This window comes from Littorina saxatilis, linkage group LG15 (assembly GCF_037325665.1).
Source record: "Littorina saxatilis isolate snail1 linkage group LG15, US_GU_Lsax_2.0, whole genome shotgun sequence".
In the NCBI taxonomy this organism is placed as follows: domain Eukaryota; kingdom Metazoa; phylum Mollusca; class Gastropoda; order Littorinimorpha; family Littorinidae; genus Littorina; species Littorina saxatilis.
The window spans coordinates 49442767-49466152 of NC_090259.1; the positions used below are offsets into that span (position 1 = coordinate 49442767).

The window sequence follows — 23386 nt, forward strand, 5'->3', positions numbered from 1 at the left end:
ATCGTTTTATATAAAAAAAATTATTACAATTTTCAGATTTTTAATGACCAAAGTCATTAATTAATTTTTAAGCCACCAAGCTGAAATGCAATACCGAAGTCCGGCCTTCGTCGAAGATTGCTTTACAAAAATGTCAATCAATTTGATTGAAAAATGAGGGTGTGACAGTGCCGCCTCAACTTTTACAAAAAGCCGGATATGACGTCATCAAAAGTATTTATCGAAAAAAAGAAAAAAGTCCGGGGATATCATTCCCAGGAACTCTCATGTCAAATTTCATAAAGATCGGTCACACACACACACACACATACACCACGACCCTCGTCTCGATTCCCCTTCTATGTTAAAACATTTAGTCAAAACTTGACTAAATGTAATGATAATTATCTGTTTCATCTAAACCTCACCGTAGGTTGGTCAAGACACCACCAACACCCGACCACCATCCACCGTATCATCTTTATCACCACCAAACCACCATCCCTCGATCATCATCAACATCATCATCATCATCATCATCATCATCATCATCATCATCATCGTCATCATCATCAATACCATCAACACCACCACCACCATCACCATCATCACTACCTGTGTCTCACCTGGGCGAGTGTTGACGAAGAGATGGGCTTTTTTCCTGACATAAGGCAAGATGGCGGCCAGCTCGAAGTCAGTCCTCTGGTCTGGAGGCCGAGATATGACGTCCACCACCTTCTTGTACTGTGACATCTTGATCGACACCAGTTACTTCCCTTCTTGATGTGTTTTCTCCCTTGATGTAAAATGTGATGCAGTTGTTTCACTGGATGAAACTGCTCCAATTGTAAAATGTGTACACGAGTTACTCCCCTTCCTGAAGGGTTTCCCCCCTTAGTGAATGATTTGACGCAGTTGTTTCCCTTGACGAAACTGGTCTTGTTGTAATTGTCCGTAGTATGCACTGTCCTACTCCACAATGAACACGAAAGCTTCAAGACTCAGTTTGCCCTTGAAACAAAACAGAAAACACAATTTAAGTAACGAAATACAATTGATTTTTCTCTCTATATATCTTTGACTATTACTCGATCATTTATGTAACGATAGGACACATCGGTGGAAGCTCATCTGAACATGCTTGCTCAATGCATTTAGATTTTTATTTTTGCAATTTGCTTCTGAACTTTCAAAAAAAATACTGTACAACTTTTTTCTTCGCTTATTTGTTTCGTGATGCAAACACTACCTCGCGTTGTTCTATAGACTTTGCACGTACAAGAAACAAACACCGCACAGCACAGCCAGAAGTGTGAACGGTGTCAAACAGCAGACTTGCACCTCCACGCCGAATGTCCACAGTACCGTGACAAAAGCACAATAATATCAGCCGTCAGCTGTCCCCGTGAAAAACACCTCTTGCTCTTTGCCTTTTGCTGCCTCACTGTGCGGGGGAATATGAGTCCATAAACAGGTGTGTGTGTGTGTGTGTGTGTGTGTGTGTGTGTGTCGGGGGGTGTCCTTGACTAGGTATAAATGCGGGGGCTGGGGAGTGTGGTCCATTAAAAAGCGGACACACACTCAAGTCCTTAATGGCTAAAACCAGTAGGACTTTTAATATTAATTTTACTACTACTACTGTGAGTCCATAAACAGGTGTGTGTGTGTGTGTGTGTGTGTGTGTGTGTGTGTGTGTGTGTGTGTGTGTGCGGGACTTCAAATGATATGAAAGTCGCAGCAGTTCGTTTGTCCTCCCTGTTAGAAAAACTAGCAGAGAACGAGCACAAGGTTAGTGATACAGTCTTCTGGGCCGGTATGCAAGAGTGGAGGTGAGAGACTTTAGTAGCGACTTTAGTAGAGACTTTAGTAGAGACTTTAGGAGAGACTTTAGTAGCGACTTTAGTAGAGACTTTAGTAGAGACTTTAGTAGCGACTTTAGTAGAGACTTTAGTAGAGACTTTAGGAGAGACTTTAGTAGCGGGTTAACTGTTGTGTACTGAAGGAATGAACGGTATTATGCCAGAAGAATGTAAAAGTGTGCCAGCAGGTCTGACTAAAGGCCCTTTGTTGCTGTCCTACGTGCCAACCGGCTTAACGGGCAGTAAGTGAGTCAGTAAGGTCAGTCTGACTGAGCAGGGAAATACTCAACTCACACTGGGTTACTGTACTTAATGTGTAATCTTCCATGAAAGTTGATTGGAAGAACTGATGTCGCAACGAGGGTAGTGTTCTCCCAACCTCGGCCATTTTTAAAAATTGTTAAAAAATCGCCATTGTTTTTATTTTTCGTGCTGGCTTTGTGTCAGGTTTTTGTTAAGCAAAAATTGTTTTCCAATTATGCCAAATTTGCTGTTTGTCACATGAAAGTGAAATATGCCTAAAAAAAAACAAAAAACGTTTTCACTGGCGGCCATTTTGGAAAAAGTTTTAAAAAAACTATTAGTTTTTTCATTTTTCGCGGTGGCTCTGTATTAGGTTTTGTTAAGCACATAAAACTAACCATTTATGCAAAATTTGGTGTTTGTCACAAGATGCAAAATTTGGTGTTTGTCACAAGATGCAAAATTTGGTGTTTGTCACAAGATGCAAAATGTGGTGTTTGTCACAAGATTTGAATGATTTTGGCTGTTTCTGCAACGTTCGAGCCCCATTCTTTCCCTTGGCATTGATGTAAAGAAATCCAAAACAAATATTCTGCTGACGTTGCAAAGTTCAGAATCAAACAACAAGAATTGTATGTTATTGGAACGTTAATTATTGACAAAATAGAACGTTATATTTACAGTGCGTCGATCCAGTACTCTTTTAAGTAGACAGACAGACAAGCACTTACGGTACACATAATGAACTCAGTCTCGCGAGATTCATCGACGCTTTTGAGATAAGTTCATTATGTGTACCATAAGTGTCTGTCTGTGTGTCTACTTAAAACACCACTGGGTCGGCGCACTGTACCATAAGTGTCTGTCTGTGTGTCTACTTAAAACACCACTGGGTCGGCGCACTGTACCATAAGTGTCTGTCTGTGTGTCTACTTAAAACACCACTGGGTCGACGCACTGTACCATAAGTGTCTGTCTGTGTGTCTACTTAAAACACCACTGGGTCGGCGCACTGTACCATAAGTGTCTGTCTGTGTGTCTACTTAAAACACCACTGGGTCGGCGCACTGTACCATAAGTGTGTGTCTGTGTGTCTACTTAAAACACCACTGGGTGGCGCACTGTACCATAAGTGTGTGTCTGTGTGTCTACTTAAAACACCACTGGGTGGCGCACTGTACCATAAGTGTGTGTCTGTGTGTCTACTTAAAATACCACTGGGTGGCGCACTGTACCATAAGTGTGTGTCTGTGTGTCTACTTAAAACACCACTGGGTCGACGCACTGTACCATAAGTGTCTGTCTGTGTGTCTACTTAAAACACCACTGGGTCGGCGCACTGTACCATAAGTGTCTGTCTGTGTGTCTACTTAAAACACCACTGGGTGGCGCACTGTACTTATAACACCACTGGGTGGCGCACTGTACTTATAACACCACTGGGTGGCGCACTGTACTTATAACACCACTGGGTGGCGCACTGTACCATAAGTGTCTGTCTGTGTGTCTACTTAAAACACCACTGGGTCGGCGCACTGTACCATAAGTGTCTGTCTGTGTGTCTACTTAAAACACCACTGGGTCGGCGCACTGTACCCGAAACGTTTTGTTTTGTCAATAACGATACGTTCCAATAACTGACAATTCTTGTTGTGTATATTGATGTGAAGAACTGCTTTTAACAACGGTGAAGAAAGTCAACATCCACAGAAGGAGCAAAACCTTGCCCAAAACATCTGGTTGCGACGACGGTGCAAGCAATAGAAAAGCGATACATGCGGGCACCATACTGTGTCATACAAAACTTGCAATGAAAATATAATCATCGACCTTTGACACTGTTATTGACAGGGTATAATGGAGCAATACACGGTTCACTCTCAGTGTGTGTGACATTGCGTGGCTTACGTTTCGCCGTATAATGTAGCAACACAGAGTTCGCTCTCAGTGTGTGTGACATTGCGTGGCTTACGTTTCGCCGTATAATGGACCAACACACGGTTCACTCTCAGTGTGGGTGACATTGCGTGGCTTACGTTTCGCCGTATAATGTAGCAACACAGAGTTTACTCTCAGTGTGTGTGACATTGCGTGGCTTACGTTTCGCCGTATAATGTAGCAACACAGAGTTCACTCTCAGTGTGTGTGACATTGCGTGGCTTACGTTTCGCCGTATAATGTAGCAACACAGAGTTTACTCTCAGTGTGTGTGACATTGCGTGGCTTACGTTTCGCCGTATAATGTAGCAACACAGAGTTTACTCTCAGTGTGTGTGACATTGCGTGGCTTACGTTTCGCCGTATAATGTAGCAACACAGAGTTCACTCTCAGTGTGTGTGACATTGCGTGGCTTACGTTTCGCCGTATAATGTAGCAACGCAGAGTTCGCTCTCAGTGTGTGTGACATTGCGTGGCTTACGTTTCGCCGTATAATGTAGCAACGCAGAGTTCACTCTCAGTGTGTGTGACATTGCGTGGCTTGCGTTTCGCCGTATAATGTAGCAACGCAGAGTTCGCTCTCAGTGTGTGTGACATTGCGTGGCTTACGTTTCGCCGTATAATGTAGCAACGCAGAGTTCACTCTCAGTGTGGGTGACATTGCGTGGCTTACGTTTCGCCGTATAATGTAGCAACGCAGAGTTCGCTCTCAGTGTGTGTGACATTGCGTGGCTTACGTTTCGCCGTATAATGTAGCAACACAGAGTTTACTCTCAGTGTGTGTGACATTGCGTGGCTTACGTTTCGCCGTATAATGTAGCAACACAGAGTTCACTCTCAGTGTGTGTGACATTGCGTGGCTTACGTTTCGCCGTATAATGTAGCAACACAGAGTTCACTCTCAGTGTGTGTGACATTGCGTGGCTTACGTTTCGCCGTATAATGTAGCAACGCAGAGTTCGCTCCCAGTGTGTGTGACATTGCGTGGCTTACGTTTCGCCGTATAATGTAGCAACGCAGAGTTCACTCTCAGTGTGTGTGACATTGCGTGGCTTACGTTTCGCCGTATAATGTAGCAACACAGAGTTCGCTCTCAGTGTGTGTGACATTGCGTGGCTTACGTTTCGCCGTATAATGTAGCAACACAGAGTTTACTCTCAGTGTGTGTGACATTGCGTGGCTTACGTTTCGCCGTATAATGTAGCAACACAGAGTTCACTCTCAGTGTGTGTGACATTGCGTGGCTTACGTTTCGCCGTTTAGTGTCCACGTCAGGCGAACCAGAATACAAGTAGCTACCGCTAAACATGCGATCACGCAAACCTACCGACTGGAAGATCACTTTTATAGGTAAACACTGTATATATGTACAGATGGTATAAAACAAAATATATGACAACGATGTACTGTACTTCAATGGGTTTTAATGTTTTTTAATTCAAATTATTTTCTATCAAACAACCCTGATTTTTTTGATTTTTTGTTTAATAATGTATACTCTGTAGTGAATCCAAAAACAAAGAGACTGCCAACGTTCCAAAATTCAGAATAAAAAAACAAGAAAGGTAGGTTGTTGGAACGTTTGTTATTGACAAAACAATACATTCACAAATATATCGACCCAACGGTCTTTTAAGTGCACAGACAAAAAATAACAAAAACTTATCTGGCTGATTTTTTATTCCGCCTACCACGAAGCCGCAAGCGAATGAATGATTATATGACGAAATGAGTGACGTAGACAGGGAAGGACGTCAGCGTAATTGAGTAAGCTAATTATTAATTATATGAAGTCTTATATCGCGCGCGTATCTCCAGACTCGGACTCAAGGCGCAGGGATCTATTTATGCCGTGTGAGATGGAATTTTTTACACAATACATCACGCATTTACATCGACCAGCAGATCGCAGCCATTTCGGCGCATATCCTACTTTTCACGGCCTATTATTCCAAGTCACACGGGTATTTTGGTGGACATTTTTTTATTTTTTTATCTATGCCTATACAATTTTGCCAGGAAAGACCCTTTTGTCAATCGTGGGATCTTTAACGTGCACACCCCAATGTAGTGTACACGAAGGGACCTCGGTTTTTCGTCTCATCCGAAAGACTAGCACTTGAACCCACCACCTAGGTTAGGAAAGGGGGGAGAAAATTGCTAACGCCCTGACCCAGGGTCGAACTCGCAACCTCTCGCTTCCGAGCGCAAGAGCGTTACCACTCGGCCACCCAGTCCTCATTAAGCTAAGTAATCAGCGTAAGCTGACGTCATTCCCTGTCTACATCACTCATTTCGTCATATAATCATTCATTCGCTTGCGGCTTCGTGGTAGGCGAAATAAAAAATCAGCCAGATAAGTTTTCGTTATTTTTTTGTCTGTGCACTTAAAAGACCGTTGGGTCGATATATTTGTGAATGTATTGTTTTGTCAATAACAAACGTTCCAACAACCTACTACTCTGTAGTGAGACGATGTCAAGTATTGTATGTTTATGCCACGATACTGTACTAGAATTTACCTAAGTTTGTTTAAACCAGTGAGACCAACATTTCCGTTAACAGTTATGAAGAATAGTGTAAACAACAATGCTCTTTATAGCAAAACAGAAGATGCGATAATTGTTACCGACTTGCCCCCAAAACATTCAAACATTCTACGTACGTCCGAATGGAAAAACCACACAAAAACATTTATATTTTAGATGTATACATCGATTGTTGCGTATTATTCACCAATATGTAGCACATCAACTGAAGGTCGTTTTATTTCTGATTCGGTTTTGGACTCACAATATTCAATACTTAATCAATTTTTTTTTTACAAATTTAAAAGTAAACAAGGCGATCAGAACCAACATCAAAGATTTTCATTGGCCGAAAATGTCAATTTCCTGGCGGGTTAAAACTTCTTCGATTTCTACAAAAGTGTTCTATCTTTCTGTTTGTTCTCACTGTTCCTTCTCCCCTATCTTTCTTTTGTTCTTATTCCTTTGTTCTTGACGCAAGATCCCTTTGTCGTGCTAAGGCAACAAATACACATCACATTTTTAACAAAACAAAACCGAATTTGCTTTATTTTCCTCTCCCAAAGTTTTTGTTTTGATAATTGCTTCAACTGATAAACAATGTCAATGACAACAGACATTCGTAGCTACCATAGCCCGAAGATCCTTGCTTCAACTGATAAACAATGTCAATGACAACAGACATTCGTAGCTACCATAGCCCGAAGATCCTTGCTTCAACTGATAAACAATGTCAATGACAACAGACATTCGTAGCTACCATAGCCCGAAGATCCTTGCTTCAAAGGAAGAGGATACATATCAGTATCTCTCACTGTCAATGATTATCTCCCTTACCCAGAGACCTGTGCTCACTAGATGGCCTACACGCCATGCTATCAGTCTGTCAACCCTTGCGTGAAAGGGACGACTTTTCACCCAAAGTCAAACGATATTGTAACACACGATCTCCGTACCGTCAACCACACAACATACCGTCAACCACACAACATACCGTCAACCACACAACATACCGTCAACCACACAGCGTACCGTCAACCACACAACGTACCGTCAACCACACAACGTACCGTCAACCACACAACATACCGTCAACCACACAACGTACCGTCAACCACACAACATACCGTCAACCACACAACATACCGTCAACCACACAACGTACCGTCAACCACACAACGTACCGTCAACCACACAACATACCGTCAACCACACAACATACCGTCAACCACACAACATACCGTCAACCACACAGCGTACCGTCATGATTTCACGGCAGACGACGGCAGGCTCAAACGGTGATTCCAGCCCGTCATGTGTATCAATCAACTGCGAGCTCATCTCAGCTATTCTCCCTTATCTCTACCCTTTCTCGCAAGAGACAGACGAGTTCCTTAATCTCTAACTGCTGTCACTTTTGCCCCAGCTCAACGCGCCAAACGCAGACTTATCGGACTGGTTCAATGTTGTGTGAAATGCGGCATCCTGCTGTTGAAGCAATAAGACAAATTATTTCAAGAAAACTTTGCTGTTGTTTCCAAATGTGATTATTATTCTTGTATTGTAACAGATCCATGTGCTATTTAATCAAAAATATATTGCAGTATGGTCTGATTGCGCGCGAAACATGTTAAGGTTAATGAGCTCATTTACTACGGCACTGTTATATTATACATTGTAATATGTGTTGACGCACGCTGAGTGAGAGTGAGTTGCAATAGGCGCGCCTGTTAATATAATAACTCATGTATTTTATGTGCCTCTTTTAGAGTGTTCTTGTAATTCTTATTTCGATGTGTATGTTATAATCGTTGACAGGCAGGTTAGACGTGTCGAAGACAATTTTCCAATTCAATGTATTCATTTTAATGGACAATACAGTGTTGTTATTGTTATTGTTATTGTCATTATGATTGTGGTTGTTATAATTGTGGTTGTTATAATCGTTATAATTGTGGTTGTTATAATTGTGGTTGTTATAATCGTTATAATTGTGGTTGTTATAATTGTGGTTGTTATAATCGTTATAATTGTGGTTGTTATAATGGTTATAATTGTGGTTGTTATAATGGTTATAATTGTGGTTGTTATAATTGACGAAGCGACTGACTCAGGGGGACGCATCTTGCTTGTTACTCCAGTTCATGTCTAACAAAAAACAACATTCTCAGAAAATATGGTGAGGTAACAAAATAATCGATTTCATTCCTGGCTGTATACTGTCCCAACGAAAAATAAGCTCGCATTTCATTCCTGGCTGTATACTGTCCCAACGAAAAATAAGCTCGCATTTCATTCCTGGCTGTATACTGTCCCAACGAAACATAAGCTCGCATTTCATTCCTGGCTGTATACTGTCCCAACGAAAAATAAGCTCGCATTTCATTCCTGGCTGTATACTGTCCCAACGAAAAATAAGCTCGCATTTCATTCCTGGCTGTATACTGTCCCAACGAAAAATAAGCTCGCATTTCATTCCTGGCTGTATACTGTCCCAACGAAAAATAAGCTCGCATTTCGCTAGTTGTTCAGGTATTTGTGATGTCGGCTGCTGTACAACTAACTCTATTAATTACCTCCCTTCCTTGAATTGTCTTCTTACACAACACTTTTCGAATTGTCTTCTCGGAATCGACTGACGACACAAATATTCACCAACAGTCACTCACCGAAGCAGAATCACAAGCAGGTTTTGCTCGGACTTCACACAGGGTCAGGCAGACGGCTCAGAACTCAGAACTCTCAGAACTCAGAACTCAGAACTCTCAAGAAGTCAGAAGGTTTGTGTCGCCAGGCAGACGACTCAGAAGTCAGAAGGTTTGTGTCGCCAGGCAGACGACACAACGTTGTGTGTGTGTGTGTGTGTGTGTGTGACTGACGATTCCAGTCTCGCTATTCTCACACTGTCAGAAGGCGGAGCATTTCACTTTTCGTTCCGTAATGTCTACACAGAGAGAGAGAGAGAGACGGAGAGAGAGAACCATGTTTGTGTTTGCTCTCCTCTGATCTCACTCGATCATTTTCCTCTCCGCTGGCTTGACACTCGCGGTCGCTCCACTCGGGTAGGCTGGGTAGCGAGCGCGCGAGCCATACTCGATTTCGATCTCTGACTCTTAATTCGCTTAGTCGGGGGGATCGGGGTTTAAAAGTTAGGATGGGGGGGATCCACGAACGCTCAGCGGCTTGTGAAGCGGAAAGTCGGGTTGTGGAACTGGACATGAGTGTTGGTGTTTTGTTTGTGGAACACGCGCGCGCACGCACGCACGCACGCACACACGCACACACACACACACACACACACACACACACACACACACACACACACACACACACACACACACAGCTGAATTAAAAGGGATAAAATGGTTACAGATTGTCTGTGTGTGTGTGTATGAATACAATTGTGTTTAAACCAAGTTTCTGTAGTTCGCTGTGTCGGTTCCCTTTGACAAAAGTGCCCATAGCGCAGCTTGCTGACAACCTGGTCCAATGAGACTTTGACCCATGTACTACACTTCTTGAGGCAAGCTTGCTGGGAGACCAGACCAATGAGACTTTGACCCATGTACTACACTTCTTGAGGCAAGCTTGCTGAGAGCCCAGACCAATGAGACTTTGACCCATGTTCTACACAACTTGAGGCAAGCTTGCTGACAGCCTAGTCTAATGAGACTTTGACCCATGTACTACACTTCTTGAGGCAAGCTTGCTGACAGCCTGGTCCAATGAGACTTTGACCCATGTACTACACTTCTTGAGGCAAGCTTGCTGACAGCCTAGTCTAATGAGACTTTGACCCATGTACTACACTTCTTGAGGCAAGCTTGCTGGGAGACCAGACCAATGAGACTTTGACCCATGTACTACACTTCTTGAGGCAAGCTTGCTGGGAGACCAGACCAATGAGACTTTGACCCATGTACAACACAACTTGAGGCAAGCTTGCTGACAACCTGGTCCAATGAGACTTTGACCCATGTACTACACTTCTTGAGGCAAGCTTGCTGGGAGACCAGACCAATGAGACTTTGACCCATGTACTACACTTCTTGAGGCAAGCTTGCTGGGAGACCAGACCAATGAGACTTTGACCCATGTACAACACAACTTGAGGCAAGCTTGCTGGGAGCCCAGCCCAATGAGTCTTTGACCCATGTACTAGACAACTTGAGGCAAGCTTTGTTCAGATGAACGGAAGAATTAAGAGGCTTTGTGTTTATGTATGTGAATAAGATACTGTTTTAAACCAACAATGAAGATAGAATGAGCTTATTTAGTTCTGCAAAAACCATTTGTGATTAGAACACGGAATGTGAGCTGTATACTGCTTATAGTAGTTCAGCATGCATGCAGCGACTCTTATCACAATTTACCTTTTTTTCTTTGAATTCAAAGAATTGTATTTGGTTTTAAAACGACAAGAACAGAAAGCTACAAAACGCAAAGTCCTCCCCGTGCAGACGAATCGACTCGCCATCTCTGGAACTGCCCAGCGTTTTACTTTGACAACATTGGTCCGCACAATCAACACTCAACACTCAACAATCAACACTCAACACTCAACACTCAACAATCAACAATCAACAATCAACACTCAACACTCAACACTCAACACTCAACACTCAACACTCAACACTCAACATTCAACACTCAACAATCAACATTCAACACTCAACACTCAACACTCAACACTCAACACTCAACACTCAACACTCAACACTCAACAATCAACACTCAACACTCAACACTCAACACTCAACACTCAACACTCAACACTCAACACTCAACAATCAACACTCAACAATCAACACTCAACAATCAACACTCAACACTCAACAATCAACAATCAACAATCAACACTCAACACTCAACACTCAACACTCAACACTCAACACTCAACACTCAACAATCAACACCCAACACTCAACACTCAACACCCAACACTCAACACTCAACATTCAACACTCAACACTCAACACTCAACAATCAACACTCAACAATCAACACTCAACAATCAACACTCAACAATCAACACTCAACAATCAACACTCAACAATCAACACTCAACAATCAACACTCAACATTCAACACTCAACACTCAACACTCAACACTCAACAATCAACACTCAACACTCAACAATCAACACTCAACACTCAACACTCAACACTCAACAATCAACACTCAACAATCAACACTCAACAATCAACACTCAACACTCAACAATCAACACTCAACAATCAACAATCAACAATCAACACTCAACACTCAACATTCAACAATCAACAATCAACACTCAACACTCAACACTCAACACTCAACAATCAACACTCAACAATCAACACTCAACACTCAACAATCAACACTCAACACTCAACACTCAACACTCAACACTCAACAATCAACACTCAACACTCAACACTCAACACTCAACAATCAACAATCAACACTCAACACTCAACACTCAACAATCAACAATCAACACTCAACACTCAACACTCAACAATCAACACTCAACACTCAACAATCAACACTCAACACTCAATCAACACTCAACAATCAACACTCAACAATCAACACTCAACACTCAACAATCAACATCAACAATCAATTAACAATCAACAATCAACACATCAACAATCAACACATCAACACATCAACAATCAACAATCAACACATCAACAATCAATCAACAATCAACAATCAACACATCAACAATCAACAATCAACAATCAACAATCAACAATCAATTAACAATCAACACTCAACACTCAACAATCAACACTCAACAATCAACAATCAACAATCAACACTCAACAATCAACACTCAACAATCAACACTCAACATTCAACACTCAACAATCAACAATCAACACTCAACACTCAACACTCAACACTCAACAATCAACATTCAACACTCAACAATCAACAATCAACACTCAACAACGAACAATCAACAATCAACAATCAACACTCAACACTCAACACTCAACACTCAACACTCAACACTCAACAATCAACACTCAACACTCAACAATCAACACTCAACACTCAACACTCAACACTCAACAATCAACAATCAACACTCAACACTCAACAATCAACACTCAACAACGAACAATCAACAATCAACAATCAACACTCAACACTCAACACTCAACAATCAACACTCAACAACGAACAATCAACAATCAACAATCAACAATCAACACTCAACAATCAACACTCAACAATCAACACTCAACACTCAACACTCAACAATCAACACTCAACACTCAACAATCAACACTCAACAATCAACACTCAACACTCAACACTCAACAATCAACACTCAACACTCAACACTCAACACTCAACAATCAACAATCAACACTCAACAATCAACAATCAACAATCAACAATCAACACTCAACACTCAACAATCAACACTCAACACTCAACACTCAACAATCAACAATCAACAATCAACACTCAACACTCAACAATCAACACTCAACAATCAACACTCAACAATCAACAATCAACATTCAACACTAAACAATCAACACTCAACAATCAACACTCAACACTCAACACTCAACACTCAACAATCAACACTCAACACTCAACACTCAACACTCAACACTCAACAATCAACAATCAACAATCAACACTCAACACTCAACAATCAACAATCAACAATCAACAATCAACACTCAACACTCAACACTCAACACTCAACAATCAACACTCAACACTCAACACTCAACACTCAACAATCAACAATCAACACTCAACACTCAACACTCAACACTCAACACTCAACAATCAACACTCAACACTCAACAATCAACACTCAACAATCAACAATCAACACTCAACACTCAACACTCAACACTCAACACTCAACACTCAACACTCAACAATCAACACTCAACACTCAACACTCAACACTCAACAATCAACAATCAACACTCAACAATCAACAATCAACACTCAACAATCAACACTCAACACTCACCACTCAACAATCAACACTCAACACTCAACAATCAACAATCAACACTCAACACTCAACAATCAACAATCAACAATCAACACATCAACAATCAACACTCAACACATCAACAATCAACAATCAACAATCAACAATCAACAATCAACAATCAACAATCAACACTCAACACTCAACACTCAACACTCAACAATCAACAATCAACAATCAACACTCAACACTCAACAATCAACAATCAACACTCAACACTCAACACTCAACACTCAACACTCAACAATCAACACTCAACAATCAACAATCAACACTCAACACTCAACACTCAACACTCAACACTCAACAATCAACAATCAACAATCAACAATCAACAATCAACAATCAACAATCAACACTCAACACTCAACACTCAACACTCAACAATCAACAATCAACAATCAACACTCAACAATCAACACTCAACACTCAACACCCAACACTCAACAATCAACATTCAACAATCAACACTCAACAATCAACACTCAACACTCAACAATCAACACTCAACACTCAACACTCAACAATCAACACTCAACACTCAACAATCAACACTCAACAATCAACACTCAACACTCAACACTCAACACTCAACAATCAACACTCAACACTCAACACTCAACAATCAACACTCAACACTCAACACTCAACAATCAACACTCAACAATCAACACTCAACACTCAACACCCAACACCCAACAATCAACAATCAACACATCAACAATCAACACATCAACACATCAACAATCAACAATCAACACATCAACACTCAACACTCAACAATCAACAATCAACAATCAACAATCAACACTCAACACTCAACAATCAACAATCAACACTCAACAATCAACAATCAACACTCAACACTCAACAATCAACAATCAACAATCAACACTCAACAATCAACACTCAACAATCAACACTCAACAATCAACACTCAACAATCAACAATCAACACTCAACACTCAACAATCAACAATCAACAATCAACACTCAACAATCAACACTCAACAATCAACACTCAACACTCAACACTCAACACTCAACAATCAACACTCAACAATCAACACTCAACAATCAACAATCAACACTCAACAATCAACACTCAACACTCAACACTCAACAATCAACACTCAACAATCAACAATCAACACTCAACACTCAACACTCAACAATCAACAATCAACACTCAACACTCAACAATCAACACTCAACATTCAACACTCAACACTCAACAATCAACACTCAACAATCAACACTCAACAATCAACACTCAACATTCAACACTCAACAATCAACACTCAACACTCAACAATCAACAATCAACACTCAACAATCAACAATCAACAATCAACACTCAACATTCAACACTCAACACTCAACAATCAACAATCAACACTCAACACTCAACACTCAACACTCAACAATCAACAATCAACACTCAACAATCAACACTCAACAATCAACACTCAACAATCAACACTCAACATTCAACACTCAACAATCAACACTCAACAATCAACACTCAACACTCAACACTCAACACTCAACACTCAACACTCAACACTCAACACTCAACACTCAACATTCAACACTCAACACTCAACACTCAACAATCAACACTCAACACTCAACAATCAACACTCAACACTCAACACTCAACACTCAACACTCAACAATCAACACTCAACACTCAACACTCAACAATCAACACTCAACACTCAACACTCAACAATCAACACTCAACACTCAACATTCAACACTCAACACTCAACACTCAACACTCAACAATCAACACTCAACAATCAACACTCAACACTCAACACTCAACACTCAACATTCAACAATCAACTCCTTTGCTGCTCCCAGGAAAGAAGAGACTTGCATCGGTCTCGACTAGCACTAACTTGTGAAGAGTCGATAAACAATAACAACCAACCAACCAACCAACCAACCCAGGAAAGACAATGGTTTCTTTTAAACTCGTTTTTGTTGGTATTGTTTTGTACCAACTTTAGTTTATGCCGTTGTTATTGAGGGTGTTAAACAACAATAGTCATCAAGACAGTTTATGCCGTTGTTATTGAGGGTGTTAAACAACAATAGTCATCAAGACAGTTTATGCCGTTGTTAGTGAGGGTGTTAAACAACAATAGTCATCAAGACAGTTTATGCCGTTGTTAGTGAGGGTGTTAAACAACAATAGTCATCAAGACAGTTTATGCCGTTGTTAGTGAGGGTGTTAAACAACAATAGTCATCAAGACAGTTTATGCCGTTGGGTTAGGCGCAAGACAGAAGGAAAATGATTGGCTGTCAGGGAGGAAAGGCTGTCAGGGAGGAAAGGCTGTCGTTTAACAACCACATAATCACAAGTTAGGGTTAGGGCCTTTCCCCCACTCCACACCTGGTAAGCCTGAATGTGCGAGCAATTTTGGCCCGTGTTTGTTATTCCGCGCCGCGAGTCTTTCAGATCCGTGCTGTGTTTGCTTATAACGGCCATGGTTATAATGAGGTTTTCCGCTCAGTTAGTGTTAGGAGCACGAGTGTGTTGTTAACCTCGCCTACATCACTACACGCATAACCTGCATGTAGGGGAAGGGACATAGAGAGAGAGGTTATGGGGTGTTGGCATTTTTGACAGAGAGAGGGGGGGGGGGTGGAAGAGGGGCAGAGAGAGAGAGATAATGATAATTAGTTTTAACGTCCTCTTAGAACCAATTGGCCTATCTTGGGACAGGTAGAGTTAATATGCTTTATGGGGGGACAAGACACTGGACAAACATGCAAACAGAGAACACATATGATCGTGATATATAAATGGAAAGTCTGTTGTTGTGATGTTTCAAAATGGGGATGGAAGTAAAGATTGTGTACGCGGAATATGCTCGGACTGGAGCGGTTTTGTAGGTTTAATTTTTATTTTATTTTATGTGGAATATTTTTATATTTATGGCTGAATAAGTAAATAAATACATAACTGGAAAAGTAATACAAAAAATACACACAAAAGAGAGAGAGAGAGAGAGAGAGAGAGAGAGAGAGAGAGAGAGAGAGAGAGAGAGAGAGAGAGAGAGAGAGAGAGAGAGAGACTCAGACTCAGACTCAGACTCAGAACTTTATTACTAAAGGATAAAGGTTTTAGGCAAAGCCTATTCTTCCAACCTGTCCAGAGAGAGAGAGAGACAGAGACAGAGACAGAGGGGGGGGACGATACCAGATCTATTTCAGTTATTCCTAACCAAACCAGCATTTCACCACGTCATATTCAAGCAAAATCAGAAAGAATATTAGTTGGAAAATCTCTTTTAACAGACAACCGTGTGCGCAATATATCTGTCATCACAGTTAACTTTGTCACATTATAATAATCTTTTTGATGCGTGTTGCCTTTTCATGGCCGGGTACCATTTTACGATGATGCTTGCGTCTTTTTACAGTGAATTTGCGAATAAAAGCGAATTGCCCAGCCCAGCGACCTTGACATTGAGTCAGAATGCAGGGAACTGATCAGAATGCGACCTCCACACTAAACATCAATGGCGATCCTTTTCTCGTGTTTATTTTCTGGGTGGCGTGTTGACACAATTAACAGTTTCTGCAGGAAAGAGATGAACCCGAAATAACAAACTTGTTGTTGTTGTTGTTGTTGTTGTTGCTGTTGCTGTTGTTGTTGTTGTTGTTGTTGTTGCTGTTGTTGGTGTTGGTGGTGGTGGTGGTGTTGTTGTTGTTGTTGTTGTTGTTGTTGTTCACGGTGATGTTGTTCTTGTAGTGGTGGCAGTAGTTGCACGTGGTTGGGGTCACATGTTTGCTTCAGTGTGCCATTTTGTTTGAACCATTGCGAATTGGTTTGTTCGTTTACCAGATTGTGTCTATCTATCTGACTTGCCTTTCTCAGGGTTTGATCGTTTACCTGTAGTGGAATGCATGAATGGAGACTACCAAGCTAGTTGGGAACTAAATCCAAAGTTCGAAACTATCGCTCTAGTGCGCAATGCATGGCACGATATTTTCAAATGTTCCGACCTAAGTTGGTGACTAACTTGCCTGAATTTGGTCCTCCTCCGAGGAGGACCAAATTCCTTAGTTTCGAACTATTGCAAAAATACAAATGGCGGCCGCCATGACAGTCTTTGATTTTGCTGTACAAAAAAATCAAATATTCGGCAGTCCGACGCATGAACCAAAGAATGATGTCGACAAAGAAGTTGAAACATTGATTGCGCTTTGGAGGGGGTTCAAATACAAGTCGTGAAGTGACCGGCATAGCTGATTTGGGACACGATCTACCTTGAGTCGGGAGATTTGCTATGAACATTGACTAAATTTCCACTTTTTACATCAGCGACTGTACAAATTTGGCTTGTACATCTTCCTGTCGCTGATTTTAATCGGTTTGGATCATCCAACAGGTAAGAGCAAGATTCATCCGTTGTGTGCGTGTAGTTTGTGTGTCCCACGGTGTGTGTGTTCGTTTGTGCGCCTCGGTGTGTGAGTGTGTGTCAGATTGCAATAATACATTTGTTAGAAAGTGAGAGCAAGGGTAGATCTAGACATGATCTATGGGCCAGGCAGTACTGTCTGAGTGTCTCCGAAACCGTGTTCAGTGTCATAGGAAAATAGGCCTACGAGCCATTGTGTAGTGGTGACGATGAAAGATACAGTTGTTGTTTTTCTGACAGTGACATTGACAATGAACGATCGTCAATGCATCAATGATTATGCACAGCAGCATCGGTTTCTTCGGAACTGTGCACTGTTGACTGAATTTCCCACGGTGGAGCAATGAACAGTAGACACTAAAACAAAGCTAATCTAATGCATTGAAGCATCGCTGTAGATCTATCTCATTCAACTAACAATATAATGCAGTGAATGGCAAATCTATCTCTGAATGAACTGTTGTGTATCCTTATTTGCTGTAAATGTCCTGGCTCACACTGCACTCCCAACATTAGAAGTATGTTTTCTAAGCTGAATGCATGTATAATTTGATATAGTAAGTGTGTAAAGCCAAGAGTAACACTAACTGGCCCAAAACAATTTTTGTGTGTATACAAATGAAGAAAGAAACTGACTTCACTTGAATCACTGCCACTGAAAGTGTGTCTATTGTGTATTTTTAGAAGGGTTATTCAACAATGACTTATTTTTCTGTTTAAATACTTGATATTTACTCTGCATGAACAGAGTCAGAGGTAAATGCTGCTGTATAAACTATGATTGTGAAAGAGGGGATAAAAGAATCAATGAGCGAGTGGTTTAATTATAATACAGTTATTATTTATTGTTAATTAATTATTTTATGGTGTATTTTTTCAGGCCTCCTAAGAAACCAGAGATGATGTGTGATGAAGTGTTCATACAGCTCTTGCATTCAGATATATATATATGGATTCTGGAGAGGATTCAGACTGAGTGGACATGCTGCTTTACAGACTACCATGAAGAGTAAGTCACACATTTCTGTACCACTACCAAGTACCTGCTTGTGCCTATTAAATTGTTATTGTAAAATTGATTTATGATATGTAAATTGGCACTGGTGATAGTAGTTTGAAGCTGTGTAGATGTTTTTGGCAGAGAGATCTGCGTTTCACATTAGATGCACTTACAATCTAGATAGATACATTCAGCTATGTCAACACTTGTTACATCTGAATCTGAGAGTAGTGGCAGGAGATGCAAGTTTATTGACACAAAAACATTACGGCTTTGTATAAAATAAATTCTTACATCTGTATGTATCCTTGCATAGTACAATTTGTACTATTTATACAAAATGGTACATAAAGCTTGGTTTTAGTTCTCTTTCTCTTCTCAAATCCTTTGCCACTATTCTTAAAGTAAATTACACAGTGTGAATGAACTAATGCAGCACAGGAAAGTAAAACAAAATTGCAAGATAAAATGAAATCATTACTAATTTACTGGAATTATTTTAAAGGCACATACAGTTATTCTTCCCTTGGCTCACCATCCTAGATCTTGCCAGGCTTTTACATGGAATAAGAATGAATCTGTTCACTCGGATACTTCTACATTCAACACCCTGGCTTCTTCCTGCTCAGAGTTAGATTTTGTTGTGGAAACCACTCTCAGATTAACAAAAATGTTACTTCTTTAATTCTGCGAGTGACTTTTGAGAAATTCGTTCATAAACAAAATTCAACTATGCACATGAAGCAGTCACTGACTGTCAGGGTGTCAATATTTTATGTGTCTGGGTGAAGTTATGTTCCTATCCCATGTACAACTGGCCAGATCTGAAATGGCCAAAATCAATGGGATCAACACACATCCCCAGAATCTTCATCACTGGAAAATGTGGTGGGTTGAATGTATTTTAATAAAAAGGCTGACAGGCGAGTGCTTTGGATCCTGAAAGTTCTGTTTTGGACTGAAATCGAGACACATTTCCCAATGAAACTCAAACTGTATAGTGTTGATGCTGAAGAGCGAAACTGAGTTGAGGGCACACTTGTTTTTGACTAAAATCGAGAAACATTTCTGCCGAGCACAAAGTTCATACACGCACAGATTTTTTTAATAGTTTAGATTACAATATCACACACACCATCCCCGATCCCAATGGTCATGTGAAGAGCAAGTGCTTCCTCACCCCCCCCCCCCCCCCCCACACACACACACACACTGCTCAACATTTACACACCTTCTCCCCCCAACACACACCCTCCCCTCGCTAACCAAAACCCATCCCCGTGAATACTGAAGGTGCTCAGTTATATGTTTTCTTTATTTTTCAGGAAGGACCGCTACATTAAGGGAAGGCTGTTTGCACCTTGGTTCCTGGGTTCGCTGGGGACGATGATCAAATTCAGAGTACCATCACAATTCTGTGCTTTTCCATCTGATTCGGCTGAGAATGCTTGCAGAGGTTTCTACACTACCCGTCATAAAAAGTAGGCAGATGCGTTTGAGGGCAGATCTTACTGATGAGGCTGTTGATTGAAAAACCAAGTATATGACTGAAAAGGCCATTAATTTCCCTACTTTATTCAGAAACAAAATTGGGTTTTCATGACGTAGTGTCTATGCAGTGAAACCTGCAACACAGACACCCCCCCCCCCTTCCCACAAATCAAATTCACAAAATCAAGCTTCCCGTGTTAAAATCAACAACACAAATCAGAACAACTAAACCGAAACATGTTTTGCATGTCATTAGACAGAACAATCAAATCTTTATCCAAAACAGTCCGTTTTGTTCACACATATCTTGTCTAACATGAACGCTATGGCATGCTGAGCGTGTAGTTGTCAATCCTCTCAGTTTTTGAAGTCGTTTTAGCGGGTAATGAGACCAAAATGGTACATTTCAGAACTCCTCAACGCATTGTCTTAAAACTGTCAGTGATTTGTGCTAACACACGTCGTTAAGTACAAAAATGAGACCAAAAAATGGTACATTTCAGTAACTCCTCAACGCATTGTCTTAAAACTTGTCAGTGATTTGGGCTAACACATGTCGTTAAGTACACACGGAATCTCAAGTCATGTGAGATATTAGTTCTGCTGTTGCGCGACATGCCAGAACGAATTTTAAAAATAAAAATGTACCCTGTCCAATGAACTGAATTTGTAAAAAAAATTAGCATGCATTAAGAAAAATGAAAGCTTCAATTTACCTTTAATTTCATACATTTTCAACTATGACTGTTCACAGCGCACTTGTACGCACACACACATTCTTCGAAAATGCTCTTTCAAGAGCCATGATCAGTTAAGCGTGTCAGCCGTGAGCTTTTCTAGGCGTAGGCCTACATTTGCGCTCAGCGCTCTGAATGAGGCAAAATATTAATGTTCGCGTTGAAATCCTCATACCGCCAATGTCTGATAAAATATGTACATGAAATTTAATTGTGTGACGCATCTGTTATTGTTCTTGAAGATAACAACAAATTAATTGTTTTTCAATGAGTCAGCGAAGACCTACCATCAATTTAAGAACTCTTTCTGGAATGTCAATTAACAGCAGACTAATGTCTCAAATGACTTTAAAATCCGTATGAACTTTCCCACATGTGTTACTACTGTTAGCACAAATCACCGCAACGTTGAAGGCAATGCGTTGAGGAGTTACGAAAACGTACCGGTTTTTGTCTCATTACCCACTAAAACTGCCTTTTACAGCTTCTCAGAGGAATGACACCTACACAAATCAACATGCCTTGATGTCAGTGTTAGACCAGATATGTGAACAAAACTGACTGATTTGGATGCAGATTTGATTGTTTTTATATTTAGTCAAGTTTTGACTAAATATTTTAACATCGAGGGGGAATCGAAACGAGGGTCGTGGTGTATGTGTGTGTGTGTGTGCGTGTGTGCGTGTGTGTGTGTGTGTGTAGAGCGATTCAGACTAAACTACTGGACCGATCTTTATGAAATTTGACATGAGAGTTCCTGGGTATGAAATCCCCGAACGTTTTTTTCATTTTTTTGATAAATGTCTTTGATGACGTCATATCCGGCTTTTCGTGAAAGTTGAGGCGGCACTGTCACGCCCTCATTTTTCAACCAAATTGGTTGAAATTTTGGTCAAGTAATCTTCGACGAAGCCCGGGGTTCGGTATTGCATTTCAGCTTGGTGGCTTAAAAATTAGTTAATGACTTTGGTCATTAAAAATCTGAAAATTGTAAAAAAAAATAAAAATTTATAAAACGATCCAAATTTACGTTTATTTTATTCTCCATCATTTGCTGATTCCAAAAACATATAAATATGTTATATTCGGATTAAAAACAAGCTCTGAAAATTAAATATATAAAAATTATTATCAACATTTTTTTTTGGAAATCAATTTAAAAACACTTTCATCTTATTCCTTGTCGGTTCCTGATTCCAAAAACATATAGATATGATATGTTTGGATTAAAAACACGCTCAGAAAGTTAAAACAAAGAGAGGTACAGAAAAGCGTGCTATCCTTCTTAGCGCAACTACTACCCCGCTCTTCTTGTCAATTTCACTGCCTTTGCCATGAGCGGTGGACTGACGATGCTACGAGTATACGGTCTTGCTGAAAAATGGCAGCTACTTGACTAAATATTGTATTTTCGCCTTACGCGACTTGTTTCTATTGACGTGCAGAAGATGTTTTGTTTTGGCAGTTCTGATTTTTTGTCAATTTTAACGCGGGAACATTGATTTTGCGAATTTGATTTTGCAGGGTGTCTGTGTTGTATGTTCCACTGTATAAACACTATGTCATATAAACCCAATCTGCTTTCTGAATAGGTTTGGGGAATGAATAGCTTTTTTCAGTCATATACAGGATAAACCAAAAAAATGTAACACTAAAACAATGCTAATAACTTCTACATCTGTTGACCGAATCACTTTATTTTTAAGGTACATAAACCGCAGCCAGTGCATGACCCTTCCACAAAGTGGACATTTTGTAGATCAAATGTAACTGGTCAAATGGTCTGACTTTTGTGCTCTATTTCAAAAAATAAATTCCAAATTCGGCGGTCGATTCACTAAAACGAAGTTTGACCATGAACGGTATCAATACTTACTTAATTTAAACCCTCCAGACTTTTAGCTTTTATATTATCTGAATGTCTGAGTATACACCCCCTAGATCATCGGTGACCTGAAGAAAGCAGTTATATACTCATAGACAGACGCGTGTGAAGCATGTTTAAATGTGGAGTACGCTCATTTAAAAAAAAAAAATACACCAAGTTTGTTTGAGAATACTCCAAGTCCAAAACAGGGATTCCCAGGTCTGAATGTTGATTAAGGTATACTTTTGTGATTCGAATTGCCCCGAATGTTACAATCTTG

At 40.5% G+C, this 23386-nt stretch overlaps 1 protein-coding gene and 1 long non-coding RNA gene across 3 annotated transcripts in view; one reads left to right on the top strand and one right to left on the bottom strand.

The window, feature by feature from the left end:
- Positions 1–9578, bottom strand: part of LOC138949541 (uncharacterized) — a gene marked incomplete in the record, with an annotated part of 28657 nt that extends 19079 nt beyond the window's left edge. For both annotated transcript variants that reach the window (XM_070321395.1, XM_070321394.1), the window contains 2 exon segments: positions 606–990; positions 9218–9578. In XM_070321395.1, the coding sequence (XP_070177496.1) occupies positions 606–732 (127 nt within the window).
- A 7949-nt stretch (positions 9579–17527) lies between these two features.
- LOC138949543 (uncharacterized) lies at positions 17528–21776 on the top strand. Its single transcript, XR_011450326.1, has 3 exons — positions 17528–17981; positions 18892–19020; positions 20337–21776. It is a non-coding gene; the product is annotated as an uncharacterized lncRNA (long non-coding RNA).
- Positions 21777–23386: the final 1610 nt, after the last annotated feature.